The 16,547-nt window shown below is 49.1% G+C and overlaps 2 protein-coding genes and 1 long non-coding RNA gene across 4 annotated transcripts in view; 2 read left to right on the top strand and 1 right to left on the bottom strand.

The window, feature by feature from the left end:
• The window catches only part of LOC310701614 (uncharacterized protein), a 70,612-nt gene that overhangs the window by 22,990 nt on the left and 31,075 nt on the right, over positions 1-16,547 (top strand). The gene's annotated exons all lie outside the window — the stretch shown is intronic.
• On the bottom strand, positions 772-9,645 carry LOC310701439 (uncharacterized protein). 2 transcript variants are annotated; one of them, XM_083492270.1, is made up of 3 exons: positions 8,814-9,049; positions 7,057-7,196; positions 772-3,568 (listed from the first exon to the last, which is right to left on the bottom strand). In XM_083492270.1, the coding sequence occupies exons 2-3, from the start codon at positions 7,172-7,174 to the stop codon at positions 1,869-1,871; spliced, it is 1,818 nt and encodes a 605-aa protein (XP_083348396.1). In that variant the 5' UTR covers positions 7,175-7,196; positions 8,814-9,049; the 3' UTR covers positions 772-1,868. The 2 variants fall into 2 exon arrangements, with proteins under 2 accessions (XP_083348396.1, XP_083348395.1); XM_083492269.1 differs by lacking the exon at positions 8,814-9,049 and adding an exon at positions 9,544-9,645 and having other exon boundaries at positions 773-3,568.
• Positions 3,616-5,591, top strand: LOC310702192. The gene is made up of 3 exons (XR_014523341.1): positions 3,616-4,131; positions 4,312-4,472; positions 5,210-5,591. It is a non-coding gene; the product is annotated as an uncharacterized lncRNA (long non-coding RNA).

Genomic DNA, 16,547 nt, shown 5'->3' with positions numbered 1-16,547 from the left:
TTTTGGTGCAAGCTGTAGCCATGGACATGCTATGTGATCTGATGGTGAATTTGGGGTGACCCAGTGCAAAAATCCTGAGGATCCATGTGGATCCATGCTTTGTAACCACGTGAATGAAGGAACTGTCAGTGATGAAGGAAGAGGAGAGGGGGGGAGCTCACATTTGTCCTAGGCAAAGCAGCCAACTTCTATGGGCCTAGGTGCCTTCACCCCCCATTAAATATTTGAGGGAGTCATCCCCCACCCCCCATTGTGGTATGTGAGTGGGGCTTACCTGGCTGTCCCCCAATATTTTTTGAAGTTGGAAGAGGGAGGGAGGGAGGGAGGGAAGGAAGAGAGAGGGGGAACTCACATTTGTGCAGCTGCCTTGCCTCGAACCGGAGCAAAAAGAGGAGGAGACTCAGGGACACGAGCCTTGTAAGCCGCTTTGTTTGAATTTACCGGTGAGGTGCTGGGGGAGGGACGGATGGGGATGCCCTCTTTGTCCCGCCTTCCAGCTCATTGTAAAGAAAGCAGAGTAAGAGCCGCTTACATTTGTGTAAGGGAGAGCCATCGAGCAGGCAGACACTGAGAAAGAGAGGCTGTCTCCCTTTCCCCACCTTGGCTTTTACACGCTGCGCGCAGCTCTTGCCGGCTTCCGAGCTGCCTCCCTTCTCCCACCTCCCAAAAAGCCATCGAGCAGGCAGACAGGAGGAAGAGAGGCTGTCTCCCGACACGCAGCTGTTGCTCAGCTCTTGCCGGCTTCTCAGCAAGCCAAGCGGAGGAAAAGAGACTGCCGAACAGCCAGCAAGAGTGGCTCCTCCTGCCTGCATTCGCTCCATAACGCGCAGACACATTTCCCTTTACCTTTTAGGGGGGGGGGGAACTGAGTGTTATGGTGCGAAAAGTACGGTATATATATTTATATACATTACAGTCGTATATCAGGTTACATACGCTTCAGGTTACAGACTCCGCTAACCCAGAAATAGTACCTCGGGTTAAGAACTTTGCTTTAGGATGAGAACAGAAATCGCGCAGCGGCAGCAGGAGGCCCCATTAGCTAAAGTGGTGCTTCAGGTTAAGAACAGTTTCAGGTTAAGAACGAACCCCCAGAACGAATTAAGTACTTAACCCGAGGTACCACTGTACTATAGCTGCCCAAATGATTTATGTCCAGAGATGGAAAGAAGAAACAGTTCCGACAAAGGAGGACTGGAAAATAAAATGGATGGAATATGCAGAAATGGTGAAACTTACCAGAAGAATACGAAACCAAGAAGAGAGATTTTTTGAAACAAAATGGGGAACATTTGTTGATTATTTGAAGATACATTGTAAATCTTGAAATATTAGCAGGATAGACATAAATTTGTGCAGTAAGAAATAATTAAAAGAGAACATAAGGGCAAATCAGTAAACAGGTTTGAACTGGATATGCAGTAATAAAAATATACAAAGTAAGTAACTGCAGAAAGGAGGGGAGGGAAGTCGAAAGAAACGCAGATCAATTTTGCTACAAATTTTTGTAAAAATATTTGTAAAAGGTGAAAACAAAAAATAAAATTATATTAAAAAGTAATTAAACTATAGCAGAATTAAAACAATATAAAAACAAATCTATTAACACACAGGTAGTAAAACAACAACAGCCCAGCCCCATTAAAAGCCCTTTCCTTAAAAAACAAAACAAAAAACCCACACCCCTTAATAATCTACTTTTCCCAGGATTTCTGAGGGAAAGTCATGTTCTTTAAATGTGTTGGATGTGCTTTGAATCTATGGTGTGGATCTGGCCTAAGAGGCAACACATGATATGTGGTTTCTCTTGGGTGTGAAATCTGAGAAGTTGTACTTGGATGAACGTTCTTTCTAGGCGTAATGCGTTTCTATACTTCCTCCTCTTCATGAGTTCTCTGATGCTTACTGAGGTATGATCTCCTTTTAAAGCATTTTCCGCACTCGGAGCATTTGTAGGGCTTCTCCCCGGAATGAGTCACTTGGTGCTTACTGAGGTTTGAGCTCGAACTGAAGCACTTCCCGCACTCGAGGCATTTATACGGTTTCTCCCCCGAGTGAATTCTCCGATGACATGTAAGGTGTGTGCTTCGACTGAAGCTCTTTCCGCACTCCGAGCATTGATACGGCTTCTCCCCTGTGTGGATTCTTTGATGAAACGTGAGATTAATCTTCTGATTGAAGCTCTTTCCGCACTCCAGGCATCTGTACGGCTTCTCCTCTAGGTGGATTCTCTGATGAGAAGTGAGGTCTTTGTTCAGGTTGAAGCTCTTTCCACACACCAAGCATTTATAGGGCTCCTCCTCCGAGTGAGTTGCTTGATGGTACATGAGGATTGTGCTAGAGCAGAAGCTCTTTCCACACTCCAAGCATTTATACGGTTTCTCTTCGGAGTGAGTCCTCTGATGCATACTGAGGGTTGTGCTGTTGTTGAAGCTTTTACCACACTGCAGGCATTCGTAGGGTTTCTCCCCCGTGTGAATCCGGTGATGGTTACTGAGGCCCGTGCTCAAACGGAAGCTCTTTCCGCACTCCGAGCACTTATATGGCTTTTCCCCTGTGTGGATTCTCTGATGGGTAATAAGGTCGGCGTTCTGACTGAAGCTCTTTCCACACTCTGCACATTTATAGGGTTTCTCAGCCGTGTGAATTCTCTGATGTGTGGAGAGGGCTGAGCTCTGACTAAAGCTCTTCCCACACTCCGAGCACGTATACGGTTTCTCCCCTGTGTGAATCCTTTCGTGATAAGTAAGACTAATTTTGACACTGAAACTCTTTCCACATTCCGAGCATTGGTACGGTTTCTCTGCCATGTGAGTCCTCTGGTGCATAGTTAGGCTTGAGTTGTGACTGAAGCTCTTCCCGCACTCTGCACACTTATACGGTTTCTCCCCTGTGTGAATTCTCTGATGAGCAGTCAGGCTCGTCCTCACCGTGAAGTTCTTCCCACACTCCGCACATTTATAGGGTTTCTCCCCAGTGTGAATTCTCTGATGACGAGTGACATACATCTTCTGACTGAAGCTCTTCCCACACTCCAGGCATTGGTAAGGCTTCTCCCCAGTGTGGAGGCTTTGATGCACGATGAGGGTTGTGCTGCGACTGAAGCTTTTCCCGCACTCCAGGCATTTATAGGGTTTCTTCCCCGTGTGGATTATCTGATGCTTCCTAAGGTCCGAGTTCGAACTGAAGCTCTTTCCACACTCCAGGCATGGGTGCACTTTCCCCGCTGTGTGAGTTCTTTGATGCCTGCTGAGGTTTGTGAACCAACTGAAGCTCTTTCCGCACTCCAAGCATTTATAGGGTTCCTCCCCTTTGTGGATTTTGCAATGAGCTCTGAGTTTAGACCTAGAACTGAAGCTTTTCTGACACACGAGGCATTGACTGGTCTTCTTTCTTTTATCAGTTTTTTCTGGGGTTGCGATTTCAAGGCAGCCACTGCCCTGGGAAGCGAAGGGTTTTTCCCTCCCCTGATTTGCTTTTCTTGCTGGCTGTCTCCTCTTTCCACACCGTTCTTTTTCCAGCGACACCCCCCATAGTTCTTCCGTTTCCTCAGTTGCCCCTTGGTCACCTGTTGCAATGAAGACAAGAAAACAATAAGAGTCCATATTGGAAATGGGAACTTCAAATAATTGAAGGACCTCAGGTAATTGTTAATTGGGATGTGCTACATAATTTCTCTCATAATGTCTGTCCTGCACTTGCAAATAATTCTCTGCCCCTTGATATAAGGCAAGTGCCTTCGCTGTGCTGTTTTCAGGGCCTGCTAAAAGCCTTTTTTACACAGGTAAATCTGATAAGTACCATATTTTTCTGTGTATAACACACCCCTGTGTATAAGACAACCCCTATTTTGGGGACTCTTAATTAAGAAAATGGGAGGAGATTGCCCAGAGTTGTTAAGCTTTTTTTGGGAGGGTTGCACGCGTCACCAAGAGTTTGGATTTGATATCCCGCTTTATCACTACCCGAAGGAGTCTCAAAGCGGCTAACATTCTCCTTTCCCTTCCTGCCCCACAACAAACACTCTGTGAGGTGAGTGGGGCTGAGAGACTTCAGAGAAGAGAACAGAAAGGGGCCACTAGGGGCGCATCGGAAGATGGCTGACAATAACATCTCTCCGACCCACACGAGGTAATTAAGAGGCTGTGATGGGAGTAAACAGCCTCCCGCCCCCCCTAGTGGGTGGGTGGGGGACTGCCCTTGCCTGCTGTGCCCTATACCACCCCCGAATTTGAGGGGGTGGGGGCACTAGGCAGAAAGCCCTTGTGCGGACTTCAGCGCTCCTGGACGCTGTCTGATTCGCGCCTCTAGCTGCAGCAACTTCAAAAGAAACAATTAGGAGGAAGCTAATGCACATATTTCAAGGAAGAAGGGGGAGTAAAGACTGCTTACCGAAGAGGTCTCTGAGAAACAAGACGGGTCGGAGGAACAGGAATAAATCATGAAATCATGAGAAGACACACCAAGGCTCGGTATGTTCAGCAACGGGACTGGATGGGGGGGGGACTTTCCTGTCTTTTCTCTATGTGATTAACCGAGAACCCCCCCCCACAAGTCAGAAATGCCTTTAAATGACTTAAGCTGAGGATTTAAGACTGTGTGGAGATAATTTTCTAACCAAAGCATGTTTTAAGGAGACTGTGGAAAGTATAAGAGCTTTGGAATGACGCAGCAAAAAATAGTGTCGCCATTTTGGCAAGCTCTGTCGAAAGACTTATGTCTGGGTGGAGGGATAGATCTGTTTTCATATTGTGGGTGAGACTCCTCAGAGGGACTAAAGAAGGCGATAGATGCGAGACCGATGATGGAAAGAGTGATTTTATTTATGAAAGTGAAGATATATGGAAACCATCTCGATATGATGATGGGACGACTGGAAAATTCACACAGGATTAAAACTGGTGTTTACCTGCTTAAGGAGATTATCAGAAGAGATCATAAAGAAAAAAAGAAAAATATACGAACAAGATGAGATGTGAGAACATCAAGATAGGACTGGATAGAATTATGAACATTATTTGGACAGATTTATGGATATTAACGCAGCAGCAAGATGATGATTGGAATCCCCTTCGGAACTTGAAATATGGGTCCCCTCAACAAAAATTTAAAATTCGGCTTTGTAATTCAGAATTTATGTGATGTGATGTGATTTGATTTGATTTGATTGGTTGGTTAATAAAAATTATTATATTTTTTTAAAAAAAAGAGAGACTTCAGAGAAGTGTGACTAGCCCAAGGTCACCCAGCAGCTGCATGTGGAGAAGCGGAGACACGAACCCGGTTCCCCAGATTACGAGACTACCGCTCTTAACCACTACACCACACTGGCTCTCGCCGACAGCAGCCACCAATCGCCTGCCCAATTGCCTCAGCGGCAGCCAGTCAACACCAGGCCTTGCCACAGCCACCAATCACCCACAAAATTGATGCAGAAGCAGCAAATCGACAGCAGCCACCAATCACCCACCCAATCGCCGCTGACAATCTCCTGCTCGCGGCTGCAACCAATCGCCCCCCTACACTATCTGTGTTTAAGACGACCCCCAATTTTTAACATTTTTTTTTAATCGTCTTATACACGGAAAACTACGGTATGCTACTCTGTGATTTTATTTTGGAATGTGTCTTTTTAAGACTTGCTGATTTTCTTTAAAAAACCGTTTCCACTCATTTGTTTTTAAGCTTATGGTTTTATCGGTAATTTTAATGTCTCTTTTATATTATAAGCTTATTGATTGATTGATTGATTGATTGCATTTATATACCGCCCTATACCCAGGGGGTATCAGGGTGGTTCACAGAATAAAATCAAGATATAAAACCACAAAATATCTAATCAAAATAAAATCAACAACCCAATAGCCCCCCCCTCTAAACTGCTCAGGGGTTCTGATGACTGAAAGGCACATCAATTCTGTTAATAAATATATAGAAATAATATGCATTTGTGGAACATTGATTTACAATTAATGATGTCTGTTGGCTGACAAAGTGAAGAGTAACTCTACTTGACATTCGGGGAATCTGTTAAAATTAAATGCAAGTCTATGCAGGAATTGAAATATGTAGTTGATGAGAAATGAAGGGGGGAATTAATGCTAAAATATTTTTAAGCATTGAAATGGAATTAGTAATGTATGTTACATTGAGCAGCAAGTAAGGGAGGGAAGAGAAACATCATGGAAGCGGGGTGGGAAGTCAATTTTTAAATTTGTATTATACTTGAATTAATTTTATTAAAACAATAAGGACCGAAAACAATGATTTAGTTATTTGCTTGTTGTTCCAGCTCTCAGCTATTAATGTGTCCTGCAACTGAGTATTAAAAATGGCTATTTTGATGACGCCAAGCCTTTAATATTTTGCACCAATGTATAACCATGCATAGGGAAGCGGGTGGCTCTGTGGGTTAAACCACAGAGCCTAGGACTTGCTGATCAGAAGGTCGGCGGTTTGAATCCCCACGACGGGGTGAGCTCTCGTTGCTCGGTCCCTGCTCCTGCCAACCTAGCAGTTCAAAAGCACGTCAAAGTGCAAGTGGATAAATAGGTACTGCTCCGGCGGGAAGGTAAACTGGTTCGCCAGAAGCGGCTTAGTCATGCTGGCCATATGACCCAGAAACTGTACGCTGGCTCCCTCATACAATAAAGCGAGATGAGCGCCGCAACCCCAGAGTCGGTCATGACTGGACCAAATGGTCAGGGGTCCCTTTACCTTTACCTATAACCATGCATAACACTCTAGTGCAGGCGTAGGCAAACTCCGGTCCTCCAGATGTTTGGGACCACAATTCCCATCATCCCTAGCTAACAGGACCAGTGGTCAGGGATGATGGGAATTGTAGTCCCAAACATCTGGAGGGCCGGAGTTTGCCTATGCCTGCCCTAGTGGGTGTGTTTTTTTAATTAAATTGAAAGGTGGGAGATAAATGCTCTTAATCAACGAAGAGATATCAAATCCCACTAGAAAAGGAGAATGGGATTTGGGACACGAAAGCATAGGAACCATTCAACAAGTAGGTTCTTAACTGCTCTTTTAGACAGACACCCTTACTGAGCGAGTCCAGGATCCTGCCCTTTTCCTCCTTGACTTCTCCATGCAGAGCCGCCCGGTCAGGATCCAGGGACGCCCAGGCCTCCTCCTCTTCCTCCTTTTTGAAATGCAGAGCCATCTCTTCAGTGGGTCACCGGATCCTGAAAGGCAAGATTTCGCTTTCACGCAAAACGCAAAGACCACCGATGGCAGAATCAGGAGACAGGGCTGAAGCAAAGCTGGTACTTCTGGTCAGCAGCTGGAAATGAACCCCTTGCATGATCCTTTGGCTTCACTGCCAAGGCTCATACTTTTATAATCTGGCTGTCACAGCCCTCTCTGCCCTTCTCCTCCTCTCGCCAACCCCACTAACGAATTTAGATGTTTACAATGGTTTATAAAATAAGATTAGGATGCGGATGGCACTGTGGGTTAAACCACAGAGCCTAGGACTTGCTGATCAGAAGGTTGGTGGTTCAAATCCCCGCGATGGGGTGAGCTCCCGTTGCTCCTGCCAACCTAGCAGTTTGAAAGCACAAAGTGCAAGTAGATAAATAGGTACCACTTTGGCGGGAAGGTAAATGGCGTTTCCGTGTGTTGCTCTGGTTCGCCAGAAGCGGCTTTGTCATGCTGGCTACATGACCCGGAAGCTGTACGCTGGCTCCCTCGGCCAATAAAGCGAGATGAGCGCCGCAACCCCAGAGTTATCCGCGACTGGACCTAACGGTCAGGGGTCCCTTTACCTTTGCCTATAAAATAAGATTATAAATGTTTCCCCATTCCTTATTGCAATTTTGGTCTTCCTGGTTTCTGATTCTTCCGGTCATTTTTGCCATTTTGACATAGTCCATCAACTTAGACCTGCCATTCTTTACTGGTAGGGACTTTATCTTCTAAAATCCACATTTCCAGTACATCCCTCATACAAAATACTGAGAGCCTGGAAGCGGGACCTAGTTTAGCCAAGTCTCACCCCCAAACCACCTCAAACGTGGTTGAAATTAAGGTTTTCGCTCGGCTGCAGTCAGGCTGCACAACCGATTCTTTAATTTGCAGGTGGTGTTTTAATCTACTGGGTGCACAAAACCTCACTTCCCTCCTTTATTTTAGAAATATTATTTAATATAAATTTAAAAGAGGGAAGAGCCATTTCTGCTTCTGCACCTGAAGTTCAATATGCAGCCCCTGCACATGAAGGCTTTAATAATAATAATAATAATATTTATACCCCACCCATCTGACTGGATTTCCCCAGCCACTCTGGGTGGCTCCCAACAAAATATTAATATTAATATTAATACTACTACCTAATGGTCAGGGGTCCCTTTACCTTTTTACTGCTCGGACACTGTGTTCTGCCTGGACACTGAGGTCCGGTGCTAAGGGCCTTCTGGCAGTTCCCTTGCTGCGAGAAGCCAAGTTACAGGGAAGCAGGCAGAGGGCCTTCTCGGTAGTGGCGCCCGCTCTGTGGAACGCCCTCCCATCAGATGTCAAAGAGAACAACAACTACCAGACTTTTGAAGACATCTGAAGGCAGCCCTGTTTAGGGAAGCTTTTAATGTTTAATAGGTTATTGCATTTTACTGTTTTGTTGGAAGCTGCCCAGAGTAGCTGGGGAAACCCAGCCAGATGGGTGGGGCATAAATAAATTATTATTATTATTATTATTATTACTAGTACTACTACTACTAAAGTTCTATTCCGCGCACGTATGAACTGTTTTGGTGAGGGATACCATGAGATGCACCTCCAACAGCCTCTTTACAGAAGTGACCAACCTTTGCAATGCTTTGGACCTCAAAATCTACCAGCCAGCGTTGTTCTGTTTCCAGGTTCTTCTTTAGTTTTTCTCCCTCCTTCCCTCTCTCTGACTGATATACCTTTCCATCCTTTCACCTGAAAGATTTAACCAGGCCGCTGAGTGCTTCACCAACTCCCCCTTTTTAGTAAAACTGATGAAACAGGCGCAATCAAAGAAAAGCCACCCATCTTAATCCCGTGGCCGTGGGTTCGAATCCTGCATTGGGATTGCTGCATTGCAGGGGGTTGGACTAATGACCCGTGGGGTCCCTTCCAACTCTACGGCATAGCTGTCAACTTTCCCCTTTTCTTGCGAGGAATCCTATTCAGAATAAGGGAATTTCCATTTAAAAGGGGGAAACGTTGACAGCTATGCTCTACATTCTATGGGCGGGAAACAGCGCCAAACCGGGATGGAGTGATGGACTCCAACTCCCATCATTCCTCATTGCCGGCCGTGCGGGCAGGGGCTGATGGGAGTTGGAGTCCTGCTGCAGGATCCCCACCCCCCACCCTGGTGCAAAAGGAGCCTAAGATGCCATTGGGGGGCAAGTAGGGGGTGGGAGGGCCAGCAGCAACCCCGCATCTCCCTGTCCTGCCTTGCAGTGCCCCCCCCCGCACCCTCCTCCCTCCCTGCCACCCCAGGGCTCCCCTTCAGCCCCCCATCTCCCCATGCACAGAGCTATGGGGGGGGGGCAGACGACTGACCAGATCCTGGGGGGTCTCCGATGCAGCGCTTGAGAGAGGCTGGGCTGGAGCTGGAGGAGGGAGCTGTTTGCACAGGCTTGCATTTGCTCCGGAGGACCCTCGCCTCACTCTCCTCCTCCTTTTGCACCCCCACCCCCCAATTCACATCCTCTCTAGGACCCGGAGTCAGTTCACTTTAACCCTTAGAAGGCAGGATCGCTTCCCTCGCTCTGCGCGTCTCTGAGCCAAGGAGGGAAAATCAGTTCTAATTGCGCAGCTCTGGTCTGATTGATTGATTGATTGATTGATGCTTATTCAAAGGTGTACCAAAAAAGGGAAAACGAGCGAGGTCCCAACTAAATAAGAGTGGCAACTTAAGCAGATAGAATATGTGCAGCTTGCAGACTTAACATATAGAATAAGAGAACAAGAACATACGCTTAGAGAAGATTGGAAAACGTTTATTGAATATATGGGGAATAACTGTGTACAGCTGAAAACGCTGGCAGGGTTAAGCTCTACCTCTCTTTTAAATCAGAACCAGTGAAGGCGGTGAAGGTCCTGCGTGAGTGTCTGGAGGCGGTTGGAGGATGGATGGCGGCTAACAGATTGAGGTTGAATCCTGACAAGACAGAAGTACTGTTTTGGGGGGACAGGAGGCGGGCAGGTGTGGAGGATTCCCTGGTCCTGAATGGGGTAACTGTGCCCCTGAAGGACCAGGTGCGCAGCCTGGGAGTCATTTTGGACTCTCAGCTGTCCATGGAGGCACAGGTCAAATCTGTGTCCAGGGCAGCTGTTTACCAGCTCCCTCTGGTACGTAGGCTGAGACCCTATCTGCCTGCGGACTGTCTCGCCAGAGTGGTGCATATGGCCGCCGAGACCATATAACACCGGACTTGAAAGACCTACATTGGCCCCCAGTACGTTTCCGAGCACAATTCAAAGTGTTGGTGCTGACCTTTAAAGCCCTAAACGGCCTTGGTCCAGTATACCTGAAGGAGTGTCTCCACCCCCATCATTCTGCCCGGACGCTGAGGTCCAGCGCCGAGGGCCTTCTGGCGGTTCCCTCACTGCGAGAAGCAAAGCTACAGGGAACCAGGCAGAGGGCCTTCTCGGTAGTGGCACCCGCCCGGTGGAACGCCCTTCCAGCAGATGTCAAAGCGATAAACAACTACCGGACATTCAGAAGACATCTTAAGGCAGCCCTGTTCAGGGAAGTTTTTAATGTGTGATATTTTACTGTATTTTTGGTTTTTATGGAAGCCGCCCAGAGTGGCTGGGGAGGCCCAGCCAGATGGGCGGGGTATAAATAATAAATTATTATTATTATTATAAATTCAACGGTGTAAATAAGTATTGATGGATGCAATAATGGAATACTGAATGGTATCGTTTCTGCGAAACATGCAGGGATTTATGATATGTAAAATGAACCATGGAAAAAGGGAAGTCCTTGATATCTTAAGGATGTAAAAATGAGTATTTTAAAGTGTAAAACAGAAAATTTAATAAAAATTATATACAAAGATGTACAAAAACGCATACCTATTTTAAAGCATCTTATATACTGAAATGAAACAACTGCCTGGTCGAAAAGAGAATGAAGGTCTAAAAGTCAGAAGGAAGATGTTATGTACTGTTATGTACTGAGTTGAATAGGATCCAAACTGAAGCAGTCTGATTGGTCCTAGAACAATAGGATCCAAATTGCAGCAGTCTGATTAGTCCTAGAACAATAGGATTCAGAATGCAGCAGTCTGATTGGTCCTAGAACAATGCAGCAGTATGATTGGTTGGCAGGAACCACCCAATCCTGCTCCAGATATAAGTGAATCCACAACCTGATTGGCTTACAGTAGAATTCCGGAATTAGCCAATCATGTGCAGCCCATTGTGTAAATAATGTATATAAAGCAGATACTGTGAGGGGACTTTCTTTCATTCCTCCTCACCACTATGAGCTGAATAAAGAGCATGAAATCACTTTGCGACTCTGAGTATATTTCACTGGCGACGAAGGTGGGATCCCGCTGAGCTGACTGCCACACACAGCACCGCAGCACCGCCACCTGCCGCACCGCTGCCTCGCACCGTGTATCGAGGCTTCAGCTCCGGGACACAAGGAACTCAGAATGGCAACCGACAGCAGCTTCTCACCATTCAACCCAGCATCTGGAGACTGGGAAGCGTACGCCTCCCGTTTCACCTTCCTCCTAGAAGCCAAAGGGGTCACCGACGAAGAAGACGCCAAGAAGAGGGCGATATTCTTCAGCGTCTGCGGAGAGGAGACGTTTGAAATTGCCCGGGCTCTACTTGCGCCTGAAGACGTCGCTACTGTTCCATACAAAACAATAATGGAACAGCTGAAGGGGCACTTTTCGCCACAGCCCTCAGTGGTGGCTCGTCGAAATGCCTTCTACGCAAAGCGACAAGCCCCTGGGGAAACCATAACTGGGTTTGTGACCTCTCTCCGCCAAGCCGCCCGGTTCTGCAACTTCTCAGAGCTGGAGAACATGCTTCGTGACCGCCTCATCGGTGGCCTGAAGGATGAGAAGCTGCAACAACGCCTCTACGCTAAGAAGGACCTAACGTTCCAGGTCGCTCTGGAGGAGGCCCTGGCAACGGAAGCTGCCGAGAGGTCGACGCAAGAGGCACGGCCGAGCCTGCCATCCCAACCGAGGGTCCACCACGAAGACCTCACCGACGACTCAGGATCCGACAGGGAGGAGGTGCACCGAGTACAGCAGCGCACTCAAGCAGCGCACAGACCACAGCTGCCTCGACGAGAAGGAGGAAACTGCGCAAGCTGCGGGGGGAGTCACGAGAGGAGGACCTGCCGTTTCCACAACGCAGAGTGCAGGCAGTGCAGAAAATTGGGACACATCGCCCGGGTGTGTCGGGCTCAGCTCACCCGACACCAGGCATCAGATGACCAACCCAAGAGCCCCAGGTCCCGGGGCCCAACACACCAAGGCAACTCGACGGAGCTCACGGACTGCCAGGTATACCAGTTGCCCCACCCCAACATAGAGAAAATTTATGTAGAGGTACAGATAGAGGGGGCCCCATGCCGCATGGAGCTTGACACGGGTTCAACTCTATCCATAATCTCGGCAAGGACCTTAAGGAAACTGTGTCCTACTGGGGGTCCCAAACTCAGGCCGGCCCCATTCACCCTACGGGACTTCCAGAAACGTAAGGTCCCCACAATGGGGGTGGGGACCTTCAGGGTGCAATACCGAGGGCGGACGCGGCAACTGGACTTGCTTGTGGTCAAGGGCCCCTACATTAGCTTACTGGGATTGGCATGGTTTGGACCACTGGGGCTAGCTGTCACCGGGGTGAACCACACTAGCTTACAAGTGGACGTGGACGCCATATGCAAGGAATTTCCAGGGGTTTTCGACGGGAAATTGGGACAGTATATGGGCCCCCCCATTGCACTACAGCTTGACCCCGCAGTACGACCGGTCAGGCTCAAGGCCCGCCGGGTCCCGTTCGCCTTGAAACCCCGTATAGACGAGGAATTGGACCGACTCGTGGAGCAAGGAGTGCTGGAGCCGGTGCCTAATGCCCCCTGGGAAACCCCAATCGTCACTCCCGTCAAGCCTAATGGTTCAGTCCGTATCTGCGCAGACTACAAATGTACCATAAACAAGGCCCTCACGGCCCACGCATACCCAGTGCCAGTGGTCAGCCATGTCCTTGCCACCCTGGCCGGGTCGAAAATTTTTGGCAAGCTGGACTTGGCCCAAGCATATCAACAGCTGCCAGTAGATGAGGCCACAGCAGAGGCACAGACGATTGTGACGCACAGAGGAGCGTTCAGGGTAAAGCGGCTGCAATTCGGGGTCAGCGTGGCACCAGGCATATTCCAGAATCTAATGGACTCTCTCCTTAAAGGGATTCCTGGCGTCACCCCCTTCTTCGATGATGTGTTGATTGCCGGGCCCACACCAGAGGAGTTTGAGGACCGCCTCCGCACCGTTCTGCACCGTTTCCAGACGGCGGGTCTCAAGGTGAAGCGGGAAAAATGTCTACTAGGAGTGCCTCAGGTGGACTTTCTGGGATTTATGGTGGACGCAGAAGGGGTCCACCCGACTGGGGACAAGGTACGGGCCATTTGTGATGCCCCAGCGCCCAAGAGCAAGACTGAACTTCAGGCCTTCTTGGGACTATTGAACTTTTACCATTCCTTCCTTCCCCATAAGGCGGCGGTAGCGGAGCCCCTACACAGACTCCTGGACAAGCGGGCCCCTTGGGTGTGGGGCCAGCGCCAGGAGGCCGCATTCCAGGCAGTCAAGGACTTGCTTGTCTCAAACTCTGTCTTGGCACACTTTGACGAGAGGCTGCCGGTGGTGCTAGCATGCGACGCCTCACCCTATGGCATTGGCGCTGTCCTGGGGCACCAACTCCCGGATGGAAGAGAGGTACCGGTGGCGTACTTTTCCCAGACACTCAACGCAACCGAGCGGAACTACTCGCAAATCGACAAGGAGGGTCTGGCAATCGTGAAGGGAGTAAAAAAATTCCATGATTTCTTGTACGGGCGGCCCTTCACCGTGGTGGCTGACCACAAGCCGTTGCTTGGCTTGTTTGCTCTCGAAAAGCAGACCCCCCAAGTGCTGTCTCCTCGCGTCCTCAGGTGGTCAATTTTCCTTGCCAGCTACCAGTATGCACTGATTCACCGACCTGGGAAGGCGATGGGCCATGCGGACGCCCTCAGCAGGCTACCACTACCGGAAACAGGCCCCGACCCAGCACCTGCACAAGAGGTTATGAGCCTGGAGCTGCTTCCCGACCGCCCCATTCAGGCACAAGAAGTTGCACACCATTCCAAGAAAGATAGGGTCATCTCCCGGGTCCTGGACTGGGTGTGGAGGGGATGGCCCAGCAACAGCCCCGGGCCAGAATTCGCCGGCTACACAACCCGCAAACATGAACTGTCGGCCCACAAGGGGTGCCTGTTATGGGGAAGCAGAGTCATTGTTCCCCAGCCCCTCCGCAAAAGGGTCCTCACAGCCCTACACGAGACACATCCAGGGGTAGTAAGAATGAAGGCCCTTGCCAGGAGTTATGTGTGGTGGCCGGGGATCGATGGAGAGATAGAGGCCTGGGTCAAACACTGCCAGGCCTGCCAAGAATCCCGCCCAGATCCCCCAAGGGCCCCAGTCCAGTCCTGGGAGTCCGCCCGAGCACCATGGTCACGCCTGCATGTGGATTTCGCTGGCCCCTTTCAGGGGAAAACATTCTTCATAGTGGTGGACTCCTACACCAAATGGCTGGAAGTCGCACTGGTACCGTCCACTTCCACGTCCACAGCCATCCGGGTACTACGCAGGCTGTTTGCAACCCATGGGCTCCCTGACACTCTCGTCTCAGACAACGGGACTGCATTTACGTCAGAATTCCAAACCTTCACAGCGCAGAACGCCATCCGCCACATCCGTTCGGCGCCATTCCACCCTGCCACCAATGGCCAAGCAGAACGCATGGTGCGGACCACCAAGGACACCCTCCGCCGCATGACGCAAGGGGACTGGGAGTACCGCCTTGCCACATTCCTTCTAGCACAGCACAGCACCCCCAGCTCAACGACTGGCCGGAGCCCCGCTGAACTACTAATGGGTCGGCGCCTTGCAATCAGATTGGACCGCCTTCACCCCGATAGAGCTCAGGATGAGGTAGTGGTGGGGGAAGGCAGGAACCCCCGGACCTTCGAGGCCCAGGACCCAGTGTACGCAAAGAATTTTGGGGCAGGCCCAGCATGGGTACCCGCCACAGTCACCAGGGTCACTGGCCCAGTGTCGTACGAGGTGCTAACGGATGGAGGGCAATGCTGGCGTCGCCACTGCGACCAGATACGGCGACGATTCCCGGGAGAAACCCAGGAGGAGGACAGGTCAGAGGAGTCCCAAGGGAACAGCGGGGCAGTGAGGCCCATAGAGCAGGAGGGGCCAGCAGGAGAGGCAGAATCAGTAAATACAGAGAGGACCCGTGAGGCCGAAAGGACACCGGAACCAGAACCACGCCTGAGAGAGCCGGTTGCACCAGACCAAACAGCCCCATCACAGCCAGCATCCTTGGAACATGAGCCAGAACCTGGAGCCCGGACCAGGGAACACCCCAGGCCGCAACGCACACGTAGGCCGCCGGCATACCTTGAGGACTATGAATGCGACCTCCCGGGCAGGACTGGAACTTAGAGGGGAGGGGTGTTATGTACTGAGTTGAATAGGATCCAAACTGAAGCAGTCTGATTGGTCCTAGAACAATAGGATCCAAATTGCAGCAGTCTGATTAGTCCTAGAACAATAGGATTCAGAATGCAGCAGTCTGATTGGTCCTAGAACAATGCAGCAGTATGATTGGTTGGCAGGAACCACCCAATCCTGCTCCAGATATAAGTGAATCCACAACCTGATTGGCTTACAGTAGAATTCCGGAATTAGCCAATCATGTGCAGCCCATTGTGTAAATAATGTATATAAAGCAGATACTGTGAGGGGACTTTCTTTCATTCCTCCTCACCACTATGAGCTGAATAAAGAGCATGAAATCACTTTGCGACTCTGAGTATATTTCAGAAGACATGGAAAGGAGAACACTAAGAAAAAGAGAAAGCGAGAGAAAAAGAAAAGAAAGGAAAAACAAAACAAATAAATACAAGGGCTTCCAGTTCTCTGTCCTGCAGCTACATGTGGTATTCATGCCTTAAGGTCCAACCATTCTGTCATCTATAAACCAGTATTATTTCAACCTTCAAATCCGGATATTACAAGATCGTTTTCTCTTTCATGCCAAAAGCCCATAAGAAATTCCCTAGTCCTTATTTGCACAGTAATTATTTTTCTCTAATTAAATGTGTTAACATTGGCATCTCAGCCAAATCCATTAGTTTTATTGGCCATTCTTCTGTAGCGCTTAGGGCTGTAGACTTTCCACCTTTGTTCCTGTAGCAACCTTGCCACCGTAATAACACAGGATTATTATACGCACAGCTCTGGCCTATAATGCATCGTCTC

This window comes from Podarcis liolepis, assembly GCF_965112155.1.
Source record: "Podarcis liolepis genome assembly, chromosome: 2".
NCBI lineage: Eukaryota > Metazoa > Chordata > Lepidosauria > Squamata > Lacertidae > Podarcis > Podarcis liolepis.
Note: the sequence above shows the minus strand (reverse complement) of the source record. Positions and strands in the feature narration are given on the sequence as shown.